Source organism: Periophthalmus magnuspinnatus, chromosome 20, assembly GCF_009829125.3.
Source record: "Periophthalmus magnuspinnatus isolate fPerMag1 chromosome 20, fPerMag1.2.pri, whole genome shotgun sequence".
Lineage (NCBI taxonomy): Eukaryota > Metazoa > Chordata > Actinopteri > Gobiiformes > Gobiidae > Periophthalmus > Periophthalmus magnuspinnatus.
Window position 1 is genome coordinate 17,177,086 of NC_047145.1, and position 22,920 is coordinate 17,200,005.

Sequence of the window (22,920 nt, forward strand, 5' to 3'; positions counted from 1 at the left end):
ATTATTTAGTCTGTCAACAAATTGGAAAATTGTATCTGTACTTCCGGAGGAGGCTAGTATTGGTCACATGCCATTTTTACTTTTAAAGATTTTTTATTTTTTTTTCACTTTACTTCACTTTTTTAGCTTCTCTGCTCATATCTTTGCACTTTTTGGCTCTGTTACTTTTGATGTGGGTTGGATAGGTCTGGAGGCCATGTGTCAGAAGAATGATAAAAGTCTCGTAATAAGCTGGTTAAAAACTTATAATCCATGTTTTTCAGGTGGCCCAGCAGAGGTTCATTCACAGAGGACCTGATGACAAAGGGCCCCCATGCAGCCTTATTGTGGCCTGGAGAACAATATCAAGGCTGTGAATGGGCTAATCCCTCCGGAGCGCTGACAGGTAGGGACCTAGGGGGACTCATTTCTCTGCCAGGGCTGGGTCAGACAGCGATGGGAAAAGCCCTGGCCACTTACACTTAGACTCTGTGAAGCTGTAGCCCAGAGCACAGAGTAGAGGAGAAAGCCATTGTGAAAGGCAAAATATTATCTCCATTGTGTGTCTATGGGAGTCTTTGTAATGTCAGAAGATGAGCCAGGGGAAAGTCAGCCACCAGAGGGAAGAGTGAGAGAGCAGACTCAAGACATATTCACACGCCACTGTCACAAAACAGCCTGTCCTGACCTCAACGTTTTTGTATTTAACATAGGTCTGGAAATCAATTGTCAGGAGTGAGAACCCAAACAACTACAGGAAATGTGGTTTGAATTTTGTTGTGTTGTTAAGATGATCGACAGTTGGACACAGTTATTTCCACCAACTTGAAATGTTGTCATATCGATCATATTGAGTAGACTTTTGGCTACCGCTGTTGTGTTAATCCTCCTTGTCCCTTGCTCAAATGTTGGATCTCTCTCCGCCGCCGATGTAGTCATAAATCCAGTATCTTCCATATTTTCTAGTATGTGAGATTGTATAAGTCATTGTTACTCACATGGTGATTTCTCTCTTTAAAAAAGTGTTTCCCTCTAGTCTATAGATGTGTAGTGGAGGAGGATAGGTTGTTTTCAAAGTTTGAAAGTGAGGTCAGAAATGGTGTCCTACAAAAGCTTTATGTACTAAAGGCTGATTATAATTTCCAGATCCCCCGAAATCCTGGGAAATTAATCGAATGGAATCATTCAGTCATTTTTTATTTTTTATTTATTTTATCACAATGGTGAATAATGAAGAGATTTCATAGTTTATATTTAGATAAATTGGGTCATTTTCAAGCTAAAGGAGTAATTTATGCCTTTATTATCCTCTTTAGAACAATGATGCACCTGCTCTAGCAACACTCCTTGAGGCAACTACAACATAAAAACATTCGTTATGTTGGTAAAACTATCCCAATAGAGTTGATGTCTTTGTCTGAGAGAAGTAGTCCACGGAGGCACCGCCCTGTGCTTGTAAACAGGGTAGGACACCCCACATGCCCCCCGAGCACAAACAAATATCTGTTACTGCTGTGCTATAGCATCGGACCTGACTACACCTGCACACTTAGGAGACTGATACACCCCGACTCACAATAGATATTGACAAGGCCCTATGTTACTATTTTACATAGGTGAAGAGGACTGGAAATTTGTACTTGAGTACATGTGACATGGACCAAAAAAAATCACATGATTTCAAATAACTGTTTTTATTTTTGATATAAATGTAATCTAACATATACACAATGAACTGTCCTCCCTTTTATATAAGGCTAAAACTACCCCAAAAATAAACTTTATTTAAACATTCATGTCAGTATTAACTTTTTGTCAACTCAGAGGACATCATACAGATATGAACTGTAGCCATGCACAAATAAAGAAAATAAAGAATGACGGAAGGATTAGCTTTGACCAAAATGTGAATCTGAATTATGCTAAATATATTACAGGTGACATGACTTGATATGTATCATAAAAGAGTGCATCATTTCTCTTTTTTTTCCTTTGACCTTCCTTATGAGTTTGCATAGCTCGTCCTGCCACAAAAAGCCCCCTGCCCTCCAGAGACCCACTCTGTCAGTGCTGTTGCTGTAACCTAATCAGCTCTATGGAGCTGCGTGTCATGTGCAGAGGAAGTGGCACACACAAGACAAACCTGTCTCTCAGTCTTCCTGCCATTTACAGATCCATGCACCAGAGGGCAATACTCACTGATATATGCATACAGCAGTGCGGAGGAATACGCTTTTAACAGAAACCACCAGTGTCAGGGGAAAACAGCTTTTTCATTTGTGTCTTATTGACCTGGAGGTTTGCATGGCATCATTACACTCTGAAAATAAACTCAACCACATCCTTAGAACAATGGCACTTCAGTCTGTACAAGAAGTGTAGGGATTTGATACTAATGGATTTAATATTTCTGACTTTAAATTAACGTTGGTTAATAATATTTAGCAATAGGCTGTGCAGTAGATGCCTCAACAAGTGATGTCATTTAAGAAGCTGTGTCTGCTTTTCGGTGACCAGACCAACAAAGAATTACTCAAACAATTATAAAGTTATACAGGCAAATTTAATATATCAGATCTGTTTTTTTTGGTATAATTTATGGTGATTCTGACTTGAGCCTATAACAAATAAATGCAATTACAAATCTACTTCATGATGGATTATCATCACAATTATTGTGCTAAAAATGAAACAAATTTCAAACAAATTGGGCCCTTAGCTTGCGATTTACAACCAAAATACTGTCTCAAGAGCTGCTACATAATTTTTGTAATGCCAGAATAAATCAGCATGTACTTAAAAACATTGAATAAATCTGTTTACACAGATGTCTGTATCATTCAGTAACCTTTTGCAAGACAAACACATTCTTAGGCCACTTCCTCCAGTCCAGTCCTGGATCTGCTGCAGGCCTTTAGAATTCCCTGGAAGTTCACGGATGTGACTTGGATTTGGTCCACTTTTCCACCACAAATTTCACTACCCCACTTAAGAGTTTTAACAATCCACTATGTTGTGTAGCTATCCCACTACAATAATCATACTTACTGCTATTTCAATTTCAACTTTTCATTTTGGGTTGACAGTTCTAAGTTCAAAGGTTAACATTTCTGTATCTGAGAGGAATGTCTTTCCTCAACAAAGGCAGTAGAAAGTTGGAAACCATAGGAACCTGTCCCTATTGGGAAGGGTGTACTTTCGGCAAACATGATTGAAATAGTTAGGGATTTACATATCCCTGTGCTCATTAGTGGTATTGAGTGACTGGATGAATAACAAACACAGACTGAGTGGGTTTGGAGAGCTCAAAGCGCCCGGCTGGATTGGTGCCGACTATTGGGCCCAGTGAACGGTCCTGGGGCAGCTACAAAGGCAGCCTCCCTCAACCCCTGGTGTTGGCTTTGGACCTCCAGTTCCTTCCTGTTCATGGAAATTCATCCACAAACGAAACATGCTGCAGACAGAGCCAGTGGAGAGCGAGGGAAGTTGGATTGTATTGACTCGTGATCGCTGACAATGCAATAGAGCATTTTTCAGCTGGGGTCATATCTGGAATGATTAGCAGAGAGATGAGAGGAGCTCTGGAGAGAAGGTCAGGCTGTGAGGAAACATCAAACTATTGTTACCATGGTGAACACCGTGAGGTTATACTGACCTCTGCTGGACAGAAATACTTCAGGTTCTCTGGGCATTCAATAATTGATTACATTGCTGCCACTTGGTATGATTAAAAAGATTATTCACTATATGCTCCTAAAAGGAACTATTATTTTTGGGAAGTACATTTTGACTTATAAACTTATTATTTTTAATGGGAAATGATTGTTAAGATACTTGTACTACAATGTGTGTTAGGTACATGCCATGTAAATAGTAAAAGCCAAAGTTAAATCTGTCAACTGGACAAAACGTTATAAGTAGTAATGTAAGGTATTACAATGTCAGACAAAATGCTGGCAAAAATATTTCAGTTGAAAGCATATTTTCTATTTACCACTAGATGGTACTAGAGTTGTTGGAATTCAGTTGACACCAACTTACATTAAAGTAGGCCTAAACATTGCATTGTTGTCTCTGTTTTGGTTTACGGCGTATGGCCTGAATACACAGCTTTGTATTTCATTAGTGCCACGTGTGATGTAAAAGTCTGTAAATAAAACCGAATGTGAGAAGTGGCCTCATTAGTCAGTATCATTGAGTGGCTTTACCCTCAATGTCCCAGGAGAGGCAGAACCTGCACCCTGACTGAGGGGAAACAGCAATAGGCAGCAGTGCAACAACGGGAAGTTCTGTAGTGAGAAAATAAATGAATGAATGATAAATTAATAACTGCAATCATTGTCACAGTCATATTAATGTTTGTCACATTAACTCTAAGCACCTGTCGTCTGTCTTCTGAAGCATAAGAAGCTGCAAGCAGAGTGACATTTTCCTGCTGTGTCCCAAGCACAGGTGTCGGACTCTCCTGTATTTCACTACTTGGTTCTTGGAAAACACACATCACACACAGTTAGGTCAAGGGTCTGTTATCTGATTTATTCTATTGTAAGTACCTGAATGGTTGCAGCTAAAGCCCTCACGCAGCTCAGGTGCAGTCAAGAGCCCAGGACTACCCAAGCTCCCCCAGCTTCTTACTTCCCACTTGAAGGCAACCAGGCTCTGTGTAGTGCAGCCCAAACTTTTCCCTTGTGTCCCGCTTTAAGGCCAGATAGTTTGCTCCCCTAATGACCTACAGGGAAGAGCCATTCACATCAGTCGTGAGGACAACTTGCTTCTATCCACTCTGACTATATTGTATAAGTTTACTTTTGTAGAAATGATTGAATCACCCTTATGTATAATCTGTTGCTGTAGTGCACTGTCTGTGAAAGGTCATTTAAGGTGATAAAGTAACCTTTTTAAATGAGCTTTATTGCACATCATTGAAATAGGCTAACACTTCAAATACATTTAAATGATTTAGATTAACCATTTGTTTTCTATCAGAGACATGTGGATGAAAGTTACGTGAGGGTCCTCTCATGAAGTTTCATATCTTGATCATATCTTGATTTTGACAAGCATCAACAATGCTATCTCGTACACAATGTTCAAATCACTCTTAATATACCTTTTTTTTCAATGTGCTTTTACAAAGTTTAACCAACTTTTGACTTTTTTCCAATGTTTTTTGTCAGGTAACTGCAAGGCTCATAGTTCGTCCTTAAATTGAATTTGGTCATGCAGTCAATGTCAGCTGTGGTTCTGTCTCCATCTCTACTCACTCTTTTCATGGTTTTATGTCAACAAAAGGATCAAAAGAAGCCAATTCACTCGCTGTCAGCCCGGTGTCCATGTGTGACTTGGTATCTGTCAGGGAGAAGAAATCACTCTATCTTTCAAACTCTGGTGTTATGTCTATGCCTGGACCAAAACCACATCTGCTGAGAGGAACTGAGGCAAGCATCTCGTGCTGGCAGAAAATCAATTTGATGTGACACAAATCTGAGTGTAGATAGTGGAGCCGGCTCTGTCCCAAAGACATTTTTATTCTGCGCACTGTACACAAAATGAATGGGACAGCTGCTTCTCATGTCCACTGCTTTACTAATCCACTGTCATGGTCTTTTGTTCTATGTGTTGATGGGAATATAATACACACAATTGGAGAGCTATTATCTTTTATACAAGCATATATCAAAGCAATAAATAAATGAGTAGTTTGTTTTACAGTCACATGAACGATGTGCATATATATATATATATATATATATATATATATATATATATATATATATGCGCAACAGAGTAATGAAAGCAATAAGAGAAAAGTAAAAATAAAACACACAGGGGCTGCATAAATGTGTTACAAAGTCATTTTCTAGGTTAGTGGCCCATTTTTGTGAATGGATAAAACCATAATAGAAATTGTCACAAAGAGTAATGGGTATCACACACAAGTCCCAGGTCTATGCAGAGGCTCCACATAGTCTCCCACCGGAAGACACTTCTGAGGAATCTTCTGAGCGCCCGGCCATCATGAACGGCCAAGTCTGCTGAAACGCAAAATATCAAACTTGAATAAACACATTCTTTAACAAACCTGACTAAGTAGCATATTCAACAATCATCCAGCTCCTAGTATAGTATAGTATTTAGTACATTGTTGGCTGATTATGGTTTGACCTGCAGGAGGTTGTTCACAAGTATGCACCATTAAGTATTTGTAGCAACTGTATTTGTATGCTTTGTATGCTGTATCTCTTGAGTCACCTGTGTGCTGTGTGCTGTCCGTACCAGAGTAACTGGATGGGGGAAGCTGTCCATACGCTCCTCCTGCAGAAGTTGGCGGAGGTGGCAGATGTAGCTGGAGGCCAGACGCAGAGTGTCCAGTTTAGATAGTTTGGTGTCAGCAGGGACCCAGGGCAGGCTGGTCTTGAGTCTTGAGAAGGCTTTGCTTAGCACTCTCATCCGTGCTCTTTCTCTGGCGTTAGCAGCATTTCTCTGTGTCTGCCGTGAGTCCTTGTGCGTGTGAGCCTTGGGTGCTCTGTGTTCTTCCCTGACATCCTCCAGGTGTTGACTGGAGCACCTGTTGTAGCAGGTGCCTTTTCTCGTGCTTCTGTCCAGACCTGTGCCTATCCTTCTGTGCCGTGTGCCGTAGTCCTCTGCGTCACTTCCACCTGTAGACATGCTGCTTGGACTCCCAGAAAGTACAAATACAAATCAGTTAAACTTACTATACTTAATTACTTAATTAACTCAAAAAAAAATATGAAGCAGGTAAGATTCATAAATGTCTACTAAGTGCTCATGGTTTTAAGATAAGGGATACATCAATGAACTTTAGTAAGTCACATCTTCAGTACACGCATCACCAAATACCCTTTTGCTGTGCAACCCCTCCAATTTAAGCACCAGGACTTGGCATCTGTGTGCAGTTCGAGTATTTCTCCTCCCCTTTTTCGAGCTACCATGACCTCACTCTGGATCTCCTGTGAAAGGGGTTCAAGGGCAACTTCACTTCATACATCAACCATCTCCAAATCACGCTAAGCCTCATTCAAGTACTTTTTTTGTGCCACCTCAATAAGTGCAGCTATTGTGAAATTTCATCTGGGTAAAATTGTGGCCAATTAGCTGCCTTGTTTGTAAATAAACACATAGTCATAAACCTGTCTTTCACTGGTGCAGCACAGATGTGTAGCTAATAGAAATGTCTTGAGGACCTTATCAAAAGTGCCTAATCCTGCGCTGGTTTCACAGAGGGATTGGGTTTCTGCACATGGAGCGGCATTTCACACGCAGCCTCCGTCCACGGGCCACAGCTGTTGGAGGTTCCCATGACATCTGGTGCACTGGCATGGCGAGGGGGTGGCAGAGGAGCCATCCTGAGGCGGAGTGACTCCAAACTTTACTTATTGTTGTTCTTTCTAATTCAAACTGTTTAAGAATGATGAATAACAGTGCAACTTTGCAATCTTAGTGCAAGTGTCAAGTACAGGAGGTCTGTTATTGGAAGTAGAGGATTTTGAAAAGCCGGTGATGCAACCTGATAGAAAATAAGATACAACCTTTTTTATCAGTCAATTAATTTGTTTTGTACAGCTCATTCATCTGCTTTTAGTTAATTAAGAATCAATTGTATATTTAATCTGACTAGCGCTGCATCATGTACAGTATGCTTTAAAAGACACAGTTCACTCAAATGGCAGATATTATTTTCTTCATTACAAGATGTTGCATCATATTGTTGTCCCATTCTCAACCAAACCTAACATAGGCTCCAATATCTTTAAAGTTATTTCTTTATATATATCCCCAGTAGTTGCTACTATGGCACGGTGGTAAAATAAGTAGTCATATCCAAGTGACCATTGTATTATAGGCTACTATACATTCACATACCAGTGAATTTCTCTATTGTGGGACTCTGTGTAGCTCTATTATCCCTGGAATCCATAGCTATCATACAGTGTACCTATGGCAGGCAGCTCACAGTGCTCAAACTTCACCAGACCTAATCCAGGACCACATTCCCGTGATACACTTGCACCCAGATTTCATGCACTTTTCACGCAGACACCTGACATCAGACGGACCGCTGCTCCCAGCTAAAGCCGCGGGCGTGGTTAAAGTTTTATATACAGCATAGGACATGAAGTGTAGACAGTGGAGCCACTGCATGTGTCAGTGAGAAAAGCAAGGTATCTTATTCTGTTTGACGCCGTTTACAAAACACCAGAAAAGGAAGTCCTCACCATGTCTTTATAACACAAAAACAATGTTAATTTACTGCTTAAAACAGTTTTATTTCATTACTTTTTAGTTGTTGTAGTGAATGTGTTATGCACTCTATAGAGAGACAGTACTTTTACAAAATCTCAAAACACGTGTACTCGATAGATGGCTATATGGCTGGCATTCAGACTGGGGCTAATAGTAATACATTTCCATAAAACTAGACTTGAAGGCAGCACTAGAATCCGTCCATCAGCACTCAGTGGTCAGTGGTCATGACCTCCATCAGGGTCCAAGATATAGAGCAACAGCTGCAGGGACATAGCTTAAGGAGTTTCTATGTAAAATATGTGTTATACTTTATATACGCTGTACTTTACTTTACTTTAATGTTTAATGTCATTCTAATTTACTTTTAGTATGATGACGGTACACAGTCATTTAACAACATCAATGAAACAGCAAGACCCAAAGAGTTTATGAGCTACTTACAATGACACAACCTAACTAAACAGTTCCTATAGACTCATCAACAGCGTATATGCATAGCCTTTTTAATAACATGCATACATTATCTTAATTCAGTCTATATTACCACATCTAATTAGGACTAAATCACACTTGGATAACATAATCAGGAGATAAAACACAACATTAGAAGGCTATACATCAGTCACATTGCACACTTGAGATGATTACATGATTGTAGATATAATGTTAGTTATTTTTCCTGGCCTCTATAGCCTTCAGGAGGGGCACCCAACGAGACACAGTCTGGGTCTTGGGTTTGGACTGGCTCAGGGCTGGCCACAGACTTCCTTTGAGATGCACAGGGCCATCGTACTCATCAGCCTCAGCACTGATCTCCATTTTCTGAATTATGAGCTTCAAGAGGTTGTGCTGCTTCTCAAGATGGCTAGTCATTTCCTTCATTCTGTAGAAAAGCATACATGGCTTAATTCATAAAGTTAACATAACAGTACAGACAGCGTAGTGTGTGACAGTGTCCACTAGGGGCTGCTAATGTATTATACACCACACAGATCACTTTGACACGATCATTAAGTGTTTTTACCTGTTCTTCTGCTTCCTGAGCTCATTCTCAATCAGTGTGCAAGACGGGGATTTGACCTGCATGCGACTCCACACTAGTTTATCATCTTCACCCCATAAAAGCGCCTTCCAGAAGCCCTTAAATAGAGTAAATTCCATTAGAAGCATCCAAAAAATATATAGGCTGTGATTAGGATGAACTAGCAACAACTGTTTAATTACATATTTCACATAAGCTTACACAATTCAGGAAATAGTGGTTATTATATATGGAATACCTAAATACCAAACTATGTGTTGACTATATTTTAGTGATGTGAGTAGTCTGGTCTATCTATATTTAAAGTGCATGACAGGTTAAAGTCAGTTGCACAAATTTGCACAGTGATGGTGGATGCAGTGTAATAATAAAAGACACAGTTACCCTAGGGCACTTGTGGTTTGGGTAAATAGTGGTGGAAGGTTTGTCGACTCGCTTCACAAACCAATAGGGCAGCTTATCTTCCAGAGAGGTGTGCAAGTCAATCTGCCAAAAAGAGCAATATTTTGTTATCATTTAACAGTTTTTTTCAGTATAGCATACCTTGCACCGCATGACAAAACTACATGTAGGGCACTTTTTCCTCGTATTTTGTATTCTTTACATTTTGATAGATTGTGTAACCTTAAACAGCAAGATAAAAAGAACACCTTATGCTGTTGTGATAATGTAATACTATGGAGATAAGTGGCCCAAACCTGCATAGCTATTCTTTTGAGTGCTGCATTCCTCTGAACCTCAGCAATATCTCCAACAGCCAGACCAATCTAGAACAACAGGACAGATAAAATAACTTAATACTGTTTCACAAAGATATAAGCTAGAAATTCTGTCCTACTTACCATTAGGTTGACGAGCAGAATAGGCATTAACAGAATAAAGCTGATGAAAATTAGATATGTCAGGATATCAAACGGCAGTTCATCTTTCAAATAAGAGTCCAAGAAGTTGTTTTGGTAGTTCAATTCTCCAACCATCATCACAAAAGTTTGAACAATGGAGAGAGGAACACTTTCAAATTGTTTCTGGAGAAAATATTAAACATGTATTGTTAGATTTTGTGCTTTGTTGTTAATATAAAAATATGCAGATTTTGAAGCTCAGAGATTTTGTCTGTTTTTGTTTTGTTTTAACAGATAAAACATTGAAATCAATATGTGTTGTAGTGCAAGGGAAATGTTGGTGTGTGGAAGGAGTCTATAAGCCTTAAAACACTGTAAATCACTGATTTTTGAATGTTTTATTCTAGCTAGTAAAATGAATAATGTTTTTTGTAGTTTGCTGTAAAATTACCTGGTTGAGCATCAGAGCATGAAACACCAATCCAAAAGCCAACACCAAGTACAAGAAGACCATTACAATGCGAACCAGAGTCTTCATGATCTCTCCAAACATTACCACATAAATACCAACGTCTTCAAACCTAAACACATACCAGTATCCAGAATCCACACACACCATCAACTATTTCATGGACAATGGAAATAGTGAAAGTTTACCTCTGCAGATAAAGTAGGAACCCAACCCAGGAGCTCAGTACAGCTACTGCCCCGACCTGCCAGTGAAAGGACCCCTGTGCATTTAGCATCAGGGGGATCACAAATCCCAGAGAAGACAGGGCAGAAAACCAGTCGATCTGATTGGAAGTATCCTTGAAGTAGCTGAAGCGCTTTAAAGACAAAAAAGATGCCCAATGATCTTCACCTTATATTGAATATAGCAAGAAAAAAGAGTTTGTGAAGGTGACTTTGACGGCCTGGCCATGGGACGATCCTGTAAATGGGAGTGGGAGAGTGCTGATCCATCACAGCTGATTGCAGTGGTGTCCATCCAGACCAGGCCTGGGGCAGATTTATGTGTATGTGGTTTATGAGAGGTAATGACATGGACATTACAGTACCTGCTGAGAGATCTGCACCACCTCTTTACAGATGGAGTAGGTGTTCATGACGACCACCATCGCCATGCAGATGGACAGGAACACACTTTGCTGCAACAAATAAGATTTTTTAGCAATTCAAAATTTGTACTACTACTGTATTTGTAGTAAAACATGGTTAGCTTCAAGTTTTGTGGAAAATGTATACCACTACCAGGTCCACTACTAATATTGATAATGCAGTTGCTGCTATACTAAGTGTTGCCAATATTATAGTACAGGTAAAAGAAAATTTTAATTCTGTCAACTGGACAAAGCGTTTTAGAGTGGAGACATTGCGCTGCTCATCCAAGCCACTTCTTCAGTTCATGAACTGAAGAAGCAACTATGGATCATACCTGGGGAATGCCTGAGGGATTACATGGGCTTTGTTACCAATATTACTTCTTCCATGGCTATTCTTTACTCCCTAACCACAGAAACATACAGTTGAAACCAGAAGTACATACACTATATAAAAAGACATGTGCTTTTTTCCTCACTGTCTGACATGGAATCAGACTAAACTTTTGTGTTAATCCTAATTGACCCAAAACAATGTGTCTTTTTATATAGTGAATGTAAACTTCTGGTTTCAACAGTATTTGATCCCTTCTCTTTTCTTAATATTTTTGATTGTCCCTGTGGAGAAAATATGATGACTGATAGAGCTTGGATGTAATGTCCAAAACTGTTATTGGTAAGGTTTGTCCATGGAGATGCATTTGGAAAAACAATATAAAAATTGTGTGATGACAGAATCCCAAGCTCTATAAAACGTCTTGGAGTGTAAATTACTCTGCCATCATGCTGTCCTCAGGTTTATTCTGGATGCAGTGTTGTACTTAGTAATCTGCTTTGGATTTCTCTCTTCAAGAAAAAAGTACTTTTAAACCAAGCTAACCTCATAGAAGCTAATGGGAACCATTGTAATAACACGTTCGCCTGTGTCTGTGATGTTATATGTGGGCCTCAAAGCCACTATGAGGTGGGTGAGAGGCAGTAGACCTAACAGGTAGAAGAACATGTTGAGGACATGGGCAATGCTTCCATAGGCTACCCTGCAGATGACAGATGAGAGATATTCTTAATGTAGAATACAAGTAACATCAAAGGTCTTAATAATTAATTACTTACCACTTCATTGCCAGGTACTTCTTACACACAGGGTGGTTAAGGAGTTCGATGCGATTGTGTTTGACCATTGACTTCAGGGAGAAAAGTTCTTTAGGCCTTTGTGCACACTTAAATTTGAATAAAATTAGAATTTATCTTACATTAAGGGAGGCTAGAGGTCCAATGTGTGGCATTGACTGTTCTGCCCTAGCTTCTATGGGAGCTTGGAGCCATCTGAAATCATACTTAATCTGTAAGAGAAAGACGGAAAGATAACATTGTTATGGTTGAATCTTCAACTATCTGTCCATGTTTCTGTTGTTGTGTAGCTTACATGGAATTCTGGACTGTTGGGGTCATGGTCAGACTCCTTCACACAGCTGTCCAACAGGTGCTGAAGAAAGAAATTCATATTAAAAACTATTGTCTACTATTGTACTATTGTTGTTCAGTAACAGACCTTGCTGCACTCGGGGAGGTATTCAATCATGTCCAGAACGGGGCAGTGTTGGATCCCACCTGGGATAAAGATGGTCAATGCCTCCGCACATCTGGAGCAGGACAAGTATGACACATTAGCCTTTATTCATTCCTTTAGCTCATTTGATATATTTGTGTCTCTGCACCTGTTACTGTCAATCACTGCATTGACCACATCTTTCCTCAGATTCTGTATGGCCTCATGCATAAAAGACGTCTCATTCTTGTTCAGAAGGATCTCCGCGCCGCGGGCCAGCAGCAGTTTGGTTGCGGCTACATGACCTTCTCTGGCAGCTATATGCAGCGCTGTGTTCTAAAGAGATGATTCAAAATTTAGATCAGTTCTTCATACTGCAAAGACAAGAAGTGAATAATAAAAGTATTGCCTTACCCCATCTTCATCAGATTTATCCAAAAGTTTTATGTTTGCTGAGAGTAGAATCTCCATAGTCTGAGTGTATCCTTCAGAGGCAGCATGGTGCAGACAGCTCCAGTCCTTATAATCACTGCAGAGGCCATTAGCAACATTACAGAATCACAAATATATTTAGAAAACCATTTTTTCTTACCTCATATGCATTAGGTATTTAAATGGAAATACTGTTTTCATACTATTTTGTAAGTACTTTATTCCTGACTGAGTGCTTACCAATGGAAGAGCGCCCCCTTGCGCAGCAGTAGCTGCACAACTTTGGTGTGTCCTCCGGCAGAGGCCAGGTGCAGAGGAGTGTGTCCACGTTCGTCTCCCTCGTTTAGCAGACGAGAGTCCTTAATGTTCTCCAGGAGACGCTGACATGTGTTCAGACGACCGTACCTACCATGTACATCAGGGTACATTACATTACTTGATATTAACTTCTTAGAGTCACCATAGACAAGCCATGCCTTTTGTGGCAACCAACACAGTACACAGAGATACAGTACATGTTTGAGTGAAACAAAACCCCTCATACTTTTATCTCTATAAACTAAGGTAACTTGTGTTGGAAATCTTTGTTGAGAAGGGAAACAGCTGCTTCTTTAATGTTCAGGGACAGGTGAGAAAGAGGATGTGGTTCCCCTTTATTTGCTCTCTGCCTTTTATATGGTTTGCATGACAGAAAATCAATAGCATTAATATTCACTGTCCACTGGGTTAGGATGCCTTGCATTAATTGTGTTCTATTTTTGTGAGGTCAGTCTGGGTTGAGTTATAATGGTGTATGCCAAATAAAAAGGCACACTGATAAACTACTTCACCTTAAAAATATCGAGAGCCCTGGATAACCATAGGGATACAGTTTTGATACAAATACAGTTGTTTTTGGTTTAGCCTTTGTGTTTTCTATATTTGTAGCTCTGCCTAAATGTGTAACTTGATATTCAATTGAGTTTCATTTGTCAAATATACTCTGTTTCTTCTGAGCCAGTTTGAACTCACTGAGCAGCGAAATGTAAGGCCGACTTCTTGTCTTTGGACTTGTACTCCAGGCCACTCTGTCCGGACAGACCCAGCATGTTTTTGACTGAGTCGTGGATGCCCAGTCTGCAGGCGTAGTGCAGAGGTGTGCAGCCTTCATTGTCCTCGCAATTCAGCAATGACTTTACACTGCTCAGCTAAAGTTAGACACAATTCATTATGCATGCTGTAATCATGATTAACTTCAATAAAGTTTTTCAATAAATAATGCAAAGTCCTGGTGTCAGGCATCATCAGCTAAAAATATAATATATGCACCTAGATTTAATTGCTTCTTGTGAGGCAATCCTTGCAATAATGTGCTTAAGTAGTGTATGCAGTAATTTACATAATACCTATGCTTAGAAGACAAGCTAATAAAATCATCCTACTGTGTTATGCAAAAATGCATTTCTAATCTTGATCAGATACTAAAAGGGGGTTATCTAATGTACTTGGTAATGAAGACTACACTAATGAAAACGCACATGGATTATGTTAATTAAGTAAACATTTAAGTCAACATAACATCCTTCCTCTATAACCGAAAACTGATATAAATTGGCTGGTTACTGAATCATATTTGTCCAAAATCTATGTCCAAAATCCAAAAAGTAATATGGACTGGGACATAGACCGCAAGATTACATTTGGTAATCCTAATTGGTTAATTGATTGCAGTCTAGTAATTTTAGTGATCAATTTATTATCAACTCATAATACAACAATTTTTACCTGTAGGACTTCCTCTGCCAAATTCTTCATTCCTTTTGGCTGCAGAATGGCCAAGTGGAGGAAATTGCATCCACGCCTGTCCTTGACACTGACACAGGCCCCTGAAAATGCATAAAACATTTTAAACAAACCTCCATAACTTACATGGTGAAAGTAGTTTACCTTTTGACAGAAGCAGAGCTACAGTCCTCCATGATCCACAGCTTGTGGCCAAAAGCAAAGGAGTATTCCCCTTACAGTCCACACTGTTCAGGTCAGCACCCTGACAACAGGAGCAGGAATATTTAGTCTGTACAGATGTTAATCATTTTATGATTACATGTTAATAAAATGTGATGTAATGTTCCTAAAATTACCAAATTTCTGGCAGAAATCGACAAATAACAATGTAATTCATATCTCTCTTACTCTTTCTGCTTTGTCATTGTGGCATGCAATGTCTATTTCCTATTTCCTATTGTTTGTTAATAAAATGAGTGAGCAGATGATGCATCATTCCCCTAGCAACCAGCCATATTAAATACTCCACAGAGAACAACAGATGGTGTAAAATCATTAACCTCTACACCCAATATTTACCTAGATAATGTATGGTTCAAAATGCTGTCTTTGGAACATGAGACAAGGTGGAAGAGTATTTTGTAATTTACCAATGAAATGAGATATTCAGCCAGCTCTGTGTGGTCAAATATTGTCGCCCTGAAAGAGTGAACAAAAGTGATTACAAAAAATCACAGAATTCAGAATAAACATTTCTGTTCTGTAATGTGTTGTCCAGAATGACATATCTCTAAATGCAGGACTTGTATAGCATAATGGGAATCAGGACCATGGGATGTCAAGACACAGCTAAGGGTCAAGAGAGATGATTTCAAAACCAATTTTAAAATGCTGTCACAGTAAACAATTCAAACTAACTATATTAAAGCTAGTTTAATACATTTTTCCACTTGCCAATTTAATTTTGCAGTAGATGTCCCGATGTCAGTTCCATAGTCATTTTGGTGGCCCTGGCCTGTAAAGTTTGGTTACCCCTGTGCCCTGTGAGTTCATTTGCATTCTGAACAAGCAGTTAATTATTGAAGATGAATTAGCCAATCAGGCTAGTGAAAGCAGGTAGGTAGTTATGCACCTGTGCAGGGGTGTCTGACATGCTCCGTCTGTCAGGTTGATGATGTCTGCCACTTGATCGAATGAAGACAACATCAGTTTGACGACTTCAATGGCGCCCTGGGTACAGGCCAGATGGAGTGGTGTGGACCGGTCGTGCTATAGCAACAGGTGCCAGGAGGGACAGATTATCCTGTGATTCATAATCTTACTTAAATTTGATCTCGAGTGCATCTAATTAGAGCTAAACCTTGTTGTGTTTACTTTATTTGTACACTAGTGGATTTTGGTTATCTTAAGTAATAATAGATTTTCTCAAGTTAACGTATATGGTAGCAAGTGATATAACAAAACCATACCCAAGTCCCCCGAAAAATGTTTATTGCAAAATCGGGAAGGCCACTTAGACTAAAATATCTAAATAACTTACAACTTGAAGTACATGATCAGATGGAGTTGGAAAACTAACTTCAAATTGATGGAATTAATTTATTTTTAGTGAATTTACTTGAGTACCGATTAAAACCTATTAGAGCAGAAACAAAACTTTTCGAGATGGCTTGAACACTGTTAACTGTAACTAAAGCCTCTAATGGCATTGTACTATGACTTGCTTGAATAGCTTGCACTGTAATCATTCAAAGGCTATAGGAAAAGCTAGTATATTTGGAGTGAAATGGAAAAACACAAACTGTGCAGCACATATGCCACATCTACATCGGTGTCTATAGTGTCCATGTGCAAATATATGTGACCGAGCTATAAAGAACTTTTTGACAACCAAATGAATGCCTGTCTGCTATCCCAGTTCATGTCCATTTAAAATGTACCACTTGGAACTATATTTTTAGTGTATGCAAATATAAACAAAACAATAACCACATATCTTTCCAGAGTCTACCTGCTGTTGGTCCACTTTAGCCCCAGTGGAGATGCACAGCTGAATGGTTTCCAGGTTACCCCCACGAACAGCAAGATGGAGGGGGCTACTATTACTTTTGTCCAGGTAATTAATTTGCTTCACAGGCCCATAACCAATCTCCTCACCTGTAAGAACAATTTGTTTTAAAAGTAAAAATTAAATCATCTATGCTAAATTGCTGGAATGTTCTAAATATTTCAAGTCACATAAACAGGTCCCAAAGAGTATAAACAGTGAGGAGTGCCTCTGGTACATCACAAGACCATGTTTCTCATTATGTGCCATTCGTCAGGGTTAGTGGTCTTTAAATATCTGTGTGTTATTGACTGTACCTGCTTTAAGTATGACTTCCATAGCCTTTTTTGAACCAGCGAAGGCAGCTGCATGCACTGGGAAGTGACCCAGACGGTTCTGTTGGCACAGCCTGGCTCCATTCTTTATCTGAATGAATAGAGATGTGGACAGACCAGTATATGAGACAGACCGGTCTATGAGACAGACCATTTTATGAGAGAGACTGGTCTATGAGACAGATGGCTGTCTCATAGACTGATAGGTCAGAGACAGATGTGCAGGCTCCTTTTAGGGACACATTGTCATGTGTCTATCAGTCTACTGCAGGTTACTCTTCACTCTCTAACTAAACCAGAGCAGGGTATGACTACATCACTCTTGCACAGTACATTTTGTGTTCTTTTATAACAGTTTTGGGGTTTGACTATTTCATACCAGGATGCTCAGTGCTTCAGCGTTGTTGAGGGAGCTGGCCAGTATCAGAGGAGTGTTCCCCAGGTCTCCCTGAAGGTTGCAGTCTGTTGCGTTGTATGACATGAACAACTACAACAGACAGTGAAATGTAAATATTTTGCACTCTTGTCAACCACGCAGAAGGATGTTTAGTCCTGCTTCAAACTCACAGCTAAATACTGTCGGACAGATAAGCAGCATGATACTGCAAAATGACTTCATGAGATCTGATTTTATTGTTTAAGCAATAAGGAAAGAAATCTGGCATTTTACAGACTGCATTCCATTGACTTGAGTATGGTTCTGACCTCAATGAGGTTGTTGTGTCCCTTGCTCACAGCCACATGCAGTGGAGCCAGCAAGGCTTTGTTGAGGATGTTGGGGTCGGACCCCAAGTCCATGAGGACCCTGCAGCTCTCTGCCTGGTTCTTTTCCACAGCCCAATGCAATGGCACATTCCCCTGCTCATCACTGCTGTTCAGTTCTGGGATACAAACACAGTCACACATGTAAAGCCTCGGGAGGAGGTGATGTGTTTTTATATTTGTTTATGGTTTTAATGTTTTCTAGCAGGTTTGCTGTGATGGATGGGACCTTACGCTCGGAGTCCACAGACATGATGAACTGGATGAGGGCGACGTGGCCCCCTGCAGCAGCATGATGAAGGGGACCAGCTCCAAGCTCATCTTTCTCTCGGAGGACCTCAGGGCTTTTCCGCACCTGGCTCTCCAGGACGGCCAAGTCACCCTTCTCAGCCAACTGGTATTTCACCGCACCACAAGGGCAACATAGTTAGTATAGACTTATTTATAATTTACCATGCTAAATGGTACACATATACATCAGGTATGTGAGAAAAAGTATAACAAAATGGTAGTTGCTTTTTCTCTTAATATTTTTGACAGTATGGTCTTTAGTGAAACCTTGCTTTAATGAAAAACATTTAAATACTGACCCCGAATATATTTAGGCATGCCAGGGCTGGTGCATCGTCTTCTATCACATAAGTATAAGTGCTGCTCTGCCGGGCCACCTCTCTGCCAAAGTTCATCCCTCCACAGTCAGCTGTACTCTGCGTGTCAATAAAGCCAAACAAAATGACTTCACAAATTAAAAATTCAGGAGCCAATGTGCAACCGTTTGAGATTGACGATTAATGCTCTAAGCTAATCTGTCGTGTTGGGGAGTAAAGTCTCTGCTGGAGAAAGCAATTACGTTGCCCACAGCTGGGGGCAGTGTCCTGGATGTCCTTGGGTAATACTAGCCTGTGTAGATTGAAAAAAAGGTCCAAGTCCATGCAATTAGGTTGTATGGTTCTGTCACGCTGAAAGGACAAATAATATTGTGAGACCCAGAGACTTTGCTGAATTCTCACTGGAAATCATTAAAATACAATAGTAGACTTAGCTTTGGACAGGAACCACAGCAGCGTGCCACGTGCCACGGTCAATCCAACACAGTTTACTTAGTGCGTGCAAATCCTGTTTTGTTTGGATGAATCATGATTTAAACTGCTTTAGCAAACTCCCAGTGACATCATTGTGCAAATACAATTTCAATACAAAAACACACAGCTGCAGCTTAGGTCGAGTGTGGATGTGACGTCTTATTAAAGGTGAGCACAGTGGAAGTTCAGCTGTAATTAATTGCAAGCTCAATGAATAATACTGAAAAAGAAATTCAAAAACTGATTATTATTAAAACAACTAACATGAGGCATGAAGTTCATAATTCCTTTTGGCCATACTGTAGTGTACCACTCGAACCTGACTGTTCAGATAGGCAGGCCTTGGTCTTGGTGTTCATGCAAACTGTTTATTTGCTTAAATTTAATTTGCATTTTGTTAATTGTCATCCTCAGTATTGATCAACAACTTTGCTGTTCGAACTACAAAACAGATTTTCTGCTGTTGGCCCTGGGTCTTCACCAGAGCAAGCAGTATATTTTTATATTTTATAGTTTTATTTTTGAAAAATGAACTGTGCCTATGGGCAGCGATAGGGTGTGGGTAGAGAATTTTCTGATCATCCAAGCCTCAAATGTGGGATTATTTTAATATTCAAGGATCACAAAATGCAAATTAAGGATGAAAAAAACAATAGGACATGGTCCAAAGCCCATAAAATTGTTAGTACTTAATACCGGAACCACCTCCAGTTTGCAGTACTCTACAGTGGAACTTTGACCCAGGCTTCCTCTCAGTCTTAAACCACAAAGTAAAAGTGCATCATTAAAGCATCTTCATTGGTCAAAACACATTACAGACAAAGATTGGGCTGTGGATGTCTTGAACATCATTTCCGAGCAGATATAAATAATTGTCACAAATTTTTGTATCTGGTTCGACCACTCAGCGCTAATGGCCCAAGGCTAACCACATTTGTCTAATTGAAGAATCGTAGGAAGCTCGTTCTTTACAAACCAAATAGCGCCATCAAAAGATTTAGCTTTCTGTTTTCCATATCTATTGTGCTTAATTATAAAAGAACCCAGTAAAGTTGTGACTAAACCATGGCAAATAAGTCTCAACACTAAAACCAGACTGTAACAAGAACAAAATTGACACAAATGAAAAAAGTCATTATGATTTCTTAAAATAAAACGGTTGGTGCTGGTACTATGACTAACCTTTCATTCAGAACCTCTGACATAATCTATAGAAATGAATGAAGTGAAATATAATTTAGTTCCATACTGTAAGATTTATTACAGATAAAAACAAATTAAATGCTCTTAGTTCATTGTAAATTGTACATTCTACGACTGTGCTTTAAAATGTACTATTGTTAATCCAATAGCTAACCTTTGCTCAATCTAATCTTACCCATATACATGCACAGAGCAGTGTAAGATATAAGGTACTTACTCCAGTGTGACTGATGCCGGTGTGGAGCACAAGAACAAGGAAGCGCTTCCCTCTGTTGCTAAAAGAGCTTTAAATACTGTGCTGGTGTCTGTCTCTTAATGTAAGCAACACGCTGGCCCCCAGTGACCAGCCCGAGAAGCGATGAGGCTGAGAGAGGCACGTCCAGCTTTTGTAACATGAGAACAAATTTGTCCTGAAACACATTACTGTCTGCTTTATATCATCAGGGCATCTTCTGTTAATGTGTGTGGGAAAATTATAGGGATCTGGTTAACTTGACAATTGGATTAGCCGGTCTTAGGGAAGAATTGGTTTTGCAGGAAAAGATTTAGAGATGGCCATTACATGTTGATTCTTGACCAGATGAGAGTGTTCTGTAGTGTTGTATCACGGTGAAGTTGTCTAACTATTAAAATGAAAAAGGGCAGAAAGTAGGATTTGTTGTTTATCATGGTGCACATTTGGGAATATTCCTCTGGGGCTCATAATGATGGATCAACATAAGATTTATCATTAAATAGGGATTATAGTGCAGTTATTATAGTCATTACCCCATGTAGAATGAGATGGGAAGTGTAAGAAACAAGGATGAGTAGATTACGACAACAAGTTGGAAAGATAGATACTTTTGTTTTTGGAGCAACTTTGTGGAAAGAAAGTCATATATTTGTGGTGGCAAAGTGAATAATTTAGGAACACACCTTTACTAATAAAACTATAAATACTCATGTAATATTTGCACTTTTAAATGTTCTTTAATGTAAAATCACTACACTCTATATAAGGCAAATTAAAATGCTTGAAAATATATGTAGCATGATACTGCATAAATGTAGGCCAAACCATCCAGATTCAATTACCTGTTTGCATTAATTAAAAACCGGAAAACTGTTTAATTAAAAGTCTCCTTTGCTTCCAAACATCCCATCTGTCACAATATAAACGTCATCCGTGGGTTTACAATGCACTGGTCTGCATCCAATTGCTCTTCAGCTAATATTTACCCGGTTATTATGTTCAATCTTTATCTTTAAAATTTCAGACCCAGCGTATGAAAGCCGGCAGGTGTTATTATGACTTCCTCTGCTGAAGCTTTGCAACTGGGAAAATAAACATTTGATTTGGATGCCATGAAGCTGAGTGACTATAAAGGAGTGAAAAGGATGTGCATTTCAATATATTTGTTTCTGCAACATTATGAGCTGGTAAAAACAACTTCATTTGAATATTCTCTTGTGAGGGGGAGTTTAGTGGTGAGGCAGCCATAATGCCTGACTGCACCTGTCCAAAAGAATGCCGTTCCGTGCCCCACTGCTGAAAACGCCAAGTGGATTCTAAATTATACATGCGTGTCAATATGCAGAAGGGCAACTGCCTTCAAATTTGCAGGCTTTTTCTGTCTGTAAAAAAAAAAGATTGCTTTTTTCATTTTTATTAGTTATGGTACATTTATGTTCTGCTCAAAAACAGTTTCCAGTGAACATATAGAAGTTAGAAAAATGTAAAAATAACCGTATGTTTGTCAATGAGACACATGTCGTGGGGGCGTTGTACAAAGTGCATTAAGCCCAGAGCTGTCAGTCCTGACTTAAGCGTTATGTTCTTCTATCTTTTATGAATGATGTTACCTTTTTAGAGTGCCAGTGTCCATGAGCAGCAGTGCCGATAAGGTTTCTTCTTCATTCTTTACTTCCTCCAATCCAGTAACACGTGGGGCACATTTAGAATGCTAATATTTGCAAAGGCACTATAATAACAGTAAAGGTTGATAATCAGATTGGATATCTTCTGCTAATTTAGTGGTAAATGTTTTTTTAACTCAAAATCAAATACACACTTCCGCTAATGAAAATTGATTGCTCCATCACTGTAACCTTCTTATATTTTAGCTTTATTTTCCCATTGTATTTTAGCTTTAGTGTTTGTTTGTTTTTTCAGATGTTGAAGAGCCACAAAACAAACCCAGACTTTTTCTTTTTTTATTCTTTATTTGACAGGGAAAATTAATTAATCTTTCAAAAGAGGAAGATGATGATTTGTACCAGATTTAGTTCATCATTAGCATTAAAATAGAATAAAATGTCACCTTTTCCAACACATTATGTTTCCTACAGCCCATACAGATATTAAAAATCATTATGTGCAAGTTCTTACAGTGAATGTAGAACAGTACAAATTAACTAGACTTATGTGGACACACTTGATTGTCTAGAATTTGCTTTTTCAAGTTTCTACTGAAATTAAGATCTACAGACAATTTCAGACTGTCTAGAAGCAGATCCCACTGTCTGATCATTT

General features: G+C 39.2%; 2 protein-coding genes across 2 annotated transcripts; both read right to left on the reverse strand.

Moving 5' to 3' along the window:
• Nucleotides 1-5,927: 5,927 nt before the first annotated feature.
• On the reverse strand, nucleotides 5,928-6,658 carry LOC117388479 (musculin). The gene is made up of 2 exons (XM_033986027.2): nucleotides 6,256-6,658; nucleotides 5,928-6,011 (listed from the first exon to the last, which is right to left on the reverse strand). Exons 1-2 carry the CDS (start codon nucleotides 6,646-6,648, stop codon nucleotides 5,928-5,930), a joined length of 477 nt encoding a protein of 158 aa, XP_033841918.1. The 5' UTR covers nucleotides 6,649-6,658.
• A 1,628-nt stretch (nucleotides 6,659-8,286) lies between these two features.
• On the reverse strand, nucleotides 8,287-20,682 carry trpa1b (transient receptor potential cation channel, subfamily A, member 1b). Its single transcript, XM_033986317.2, has 28 exons — nucleotides 20,623-20,682; nucleotides 18,711-18,827; nucleotides 18,355-18,514; nucleotides 18,064-18,239; nucleotides 17,738-17,845; nucleotides 17,341-17,449; nucleotides 16,988-17,133; nucleotides 16,109-16,245; nucleotides 15,627-15,675; nucleotides 15,139-15,238; nucleotides 14,977-15,077; nucleotides 14,224-14,399; nucleotides 13,453-13,617; nucleotides 13,195-13,309; nucleotides 12,950-13,116; nucleotides 12,784-12,874; nucleotides 12,658-12,717; nucleotides 12,485-12,574; nucleotides 12,345-12,415; nucleotides 12,112-12,268; nucleotides 11,190-11,279; nucleotides 10,789-10,958; nucleotides 10,583-10,712; nucleotides 10,132-10,314; nucleotides 9,988-10,056; nucleotides 9,674-9,775; nucleotides 9,272-9,387; nucleotides 8,287-9,130 (listed from the first exon to the last, which is right to left on the reverse strand). The coding sequence occupies exons 2-28, from the start codon at nucleotides 18,804-18,806 to the stop codon at nucleotides 8,914-8,916; spliced, it is 3,351 nt and encodes a 1,116-aa protein (XP_033842208.1). The 5' UTR covers nucleotides 18,807-18,827; nucleotides 20,623-20,682; the 3' UTR covers nucleotides 8,287-8,913.
• Between the last annotated feature and the right edge of the window lie 2,238 nt (nucleotides 20,683-22,920).

What these genes read in the sequence shown, in the direction of transcription:
- LOC117388479 (XM_033986027.2), bottom strand. Translation starts at nt 6,648, where the DNA reads ATGTCTACAGGTGGAAGTGACGCAGAGGACTACGGCACACGGCACAGA. An exon ending in TCCCCCATCCAGTTACTCTG is followed by an intron (nt 6,012 to 6,255) that starts GTACGGACAGCA and finishes GCGTTTCAGCAG; the next exon opens with ACTTGGCCGTTCATGATGGC.
- trpa1b (XM_033986317.2), bottom strand. Translation starts at nt 18,806, where the DNA reads ATGAACTTTGGCAGAGAGGTGGCCCGGCAGAGCAGCACTTATACTTAT. An exon ending in AAGGGGGCGCTCTTCCATTG is followed by an intron (nt 13,310 to 13,452) that starts GTAAGCACTCAG and finishes TGGCCTCTGCAG; the next exon opens with TGATTATAAGGACTGGAGCT. An exon ending in AAGTACCTGGCAATGAAGTG is followed by an intron (nt 12,269 to 12,344) that starts GTAAGTAATTAA and finishes TGTCATCTGCAG; the next exon opens with GGTAGCCTATGGAAGCATTG.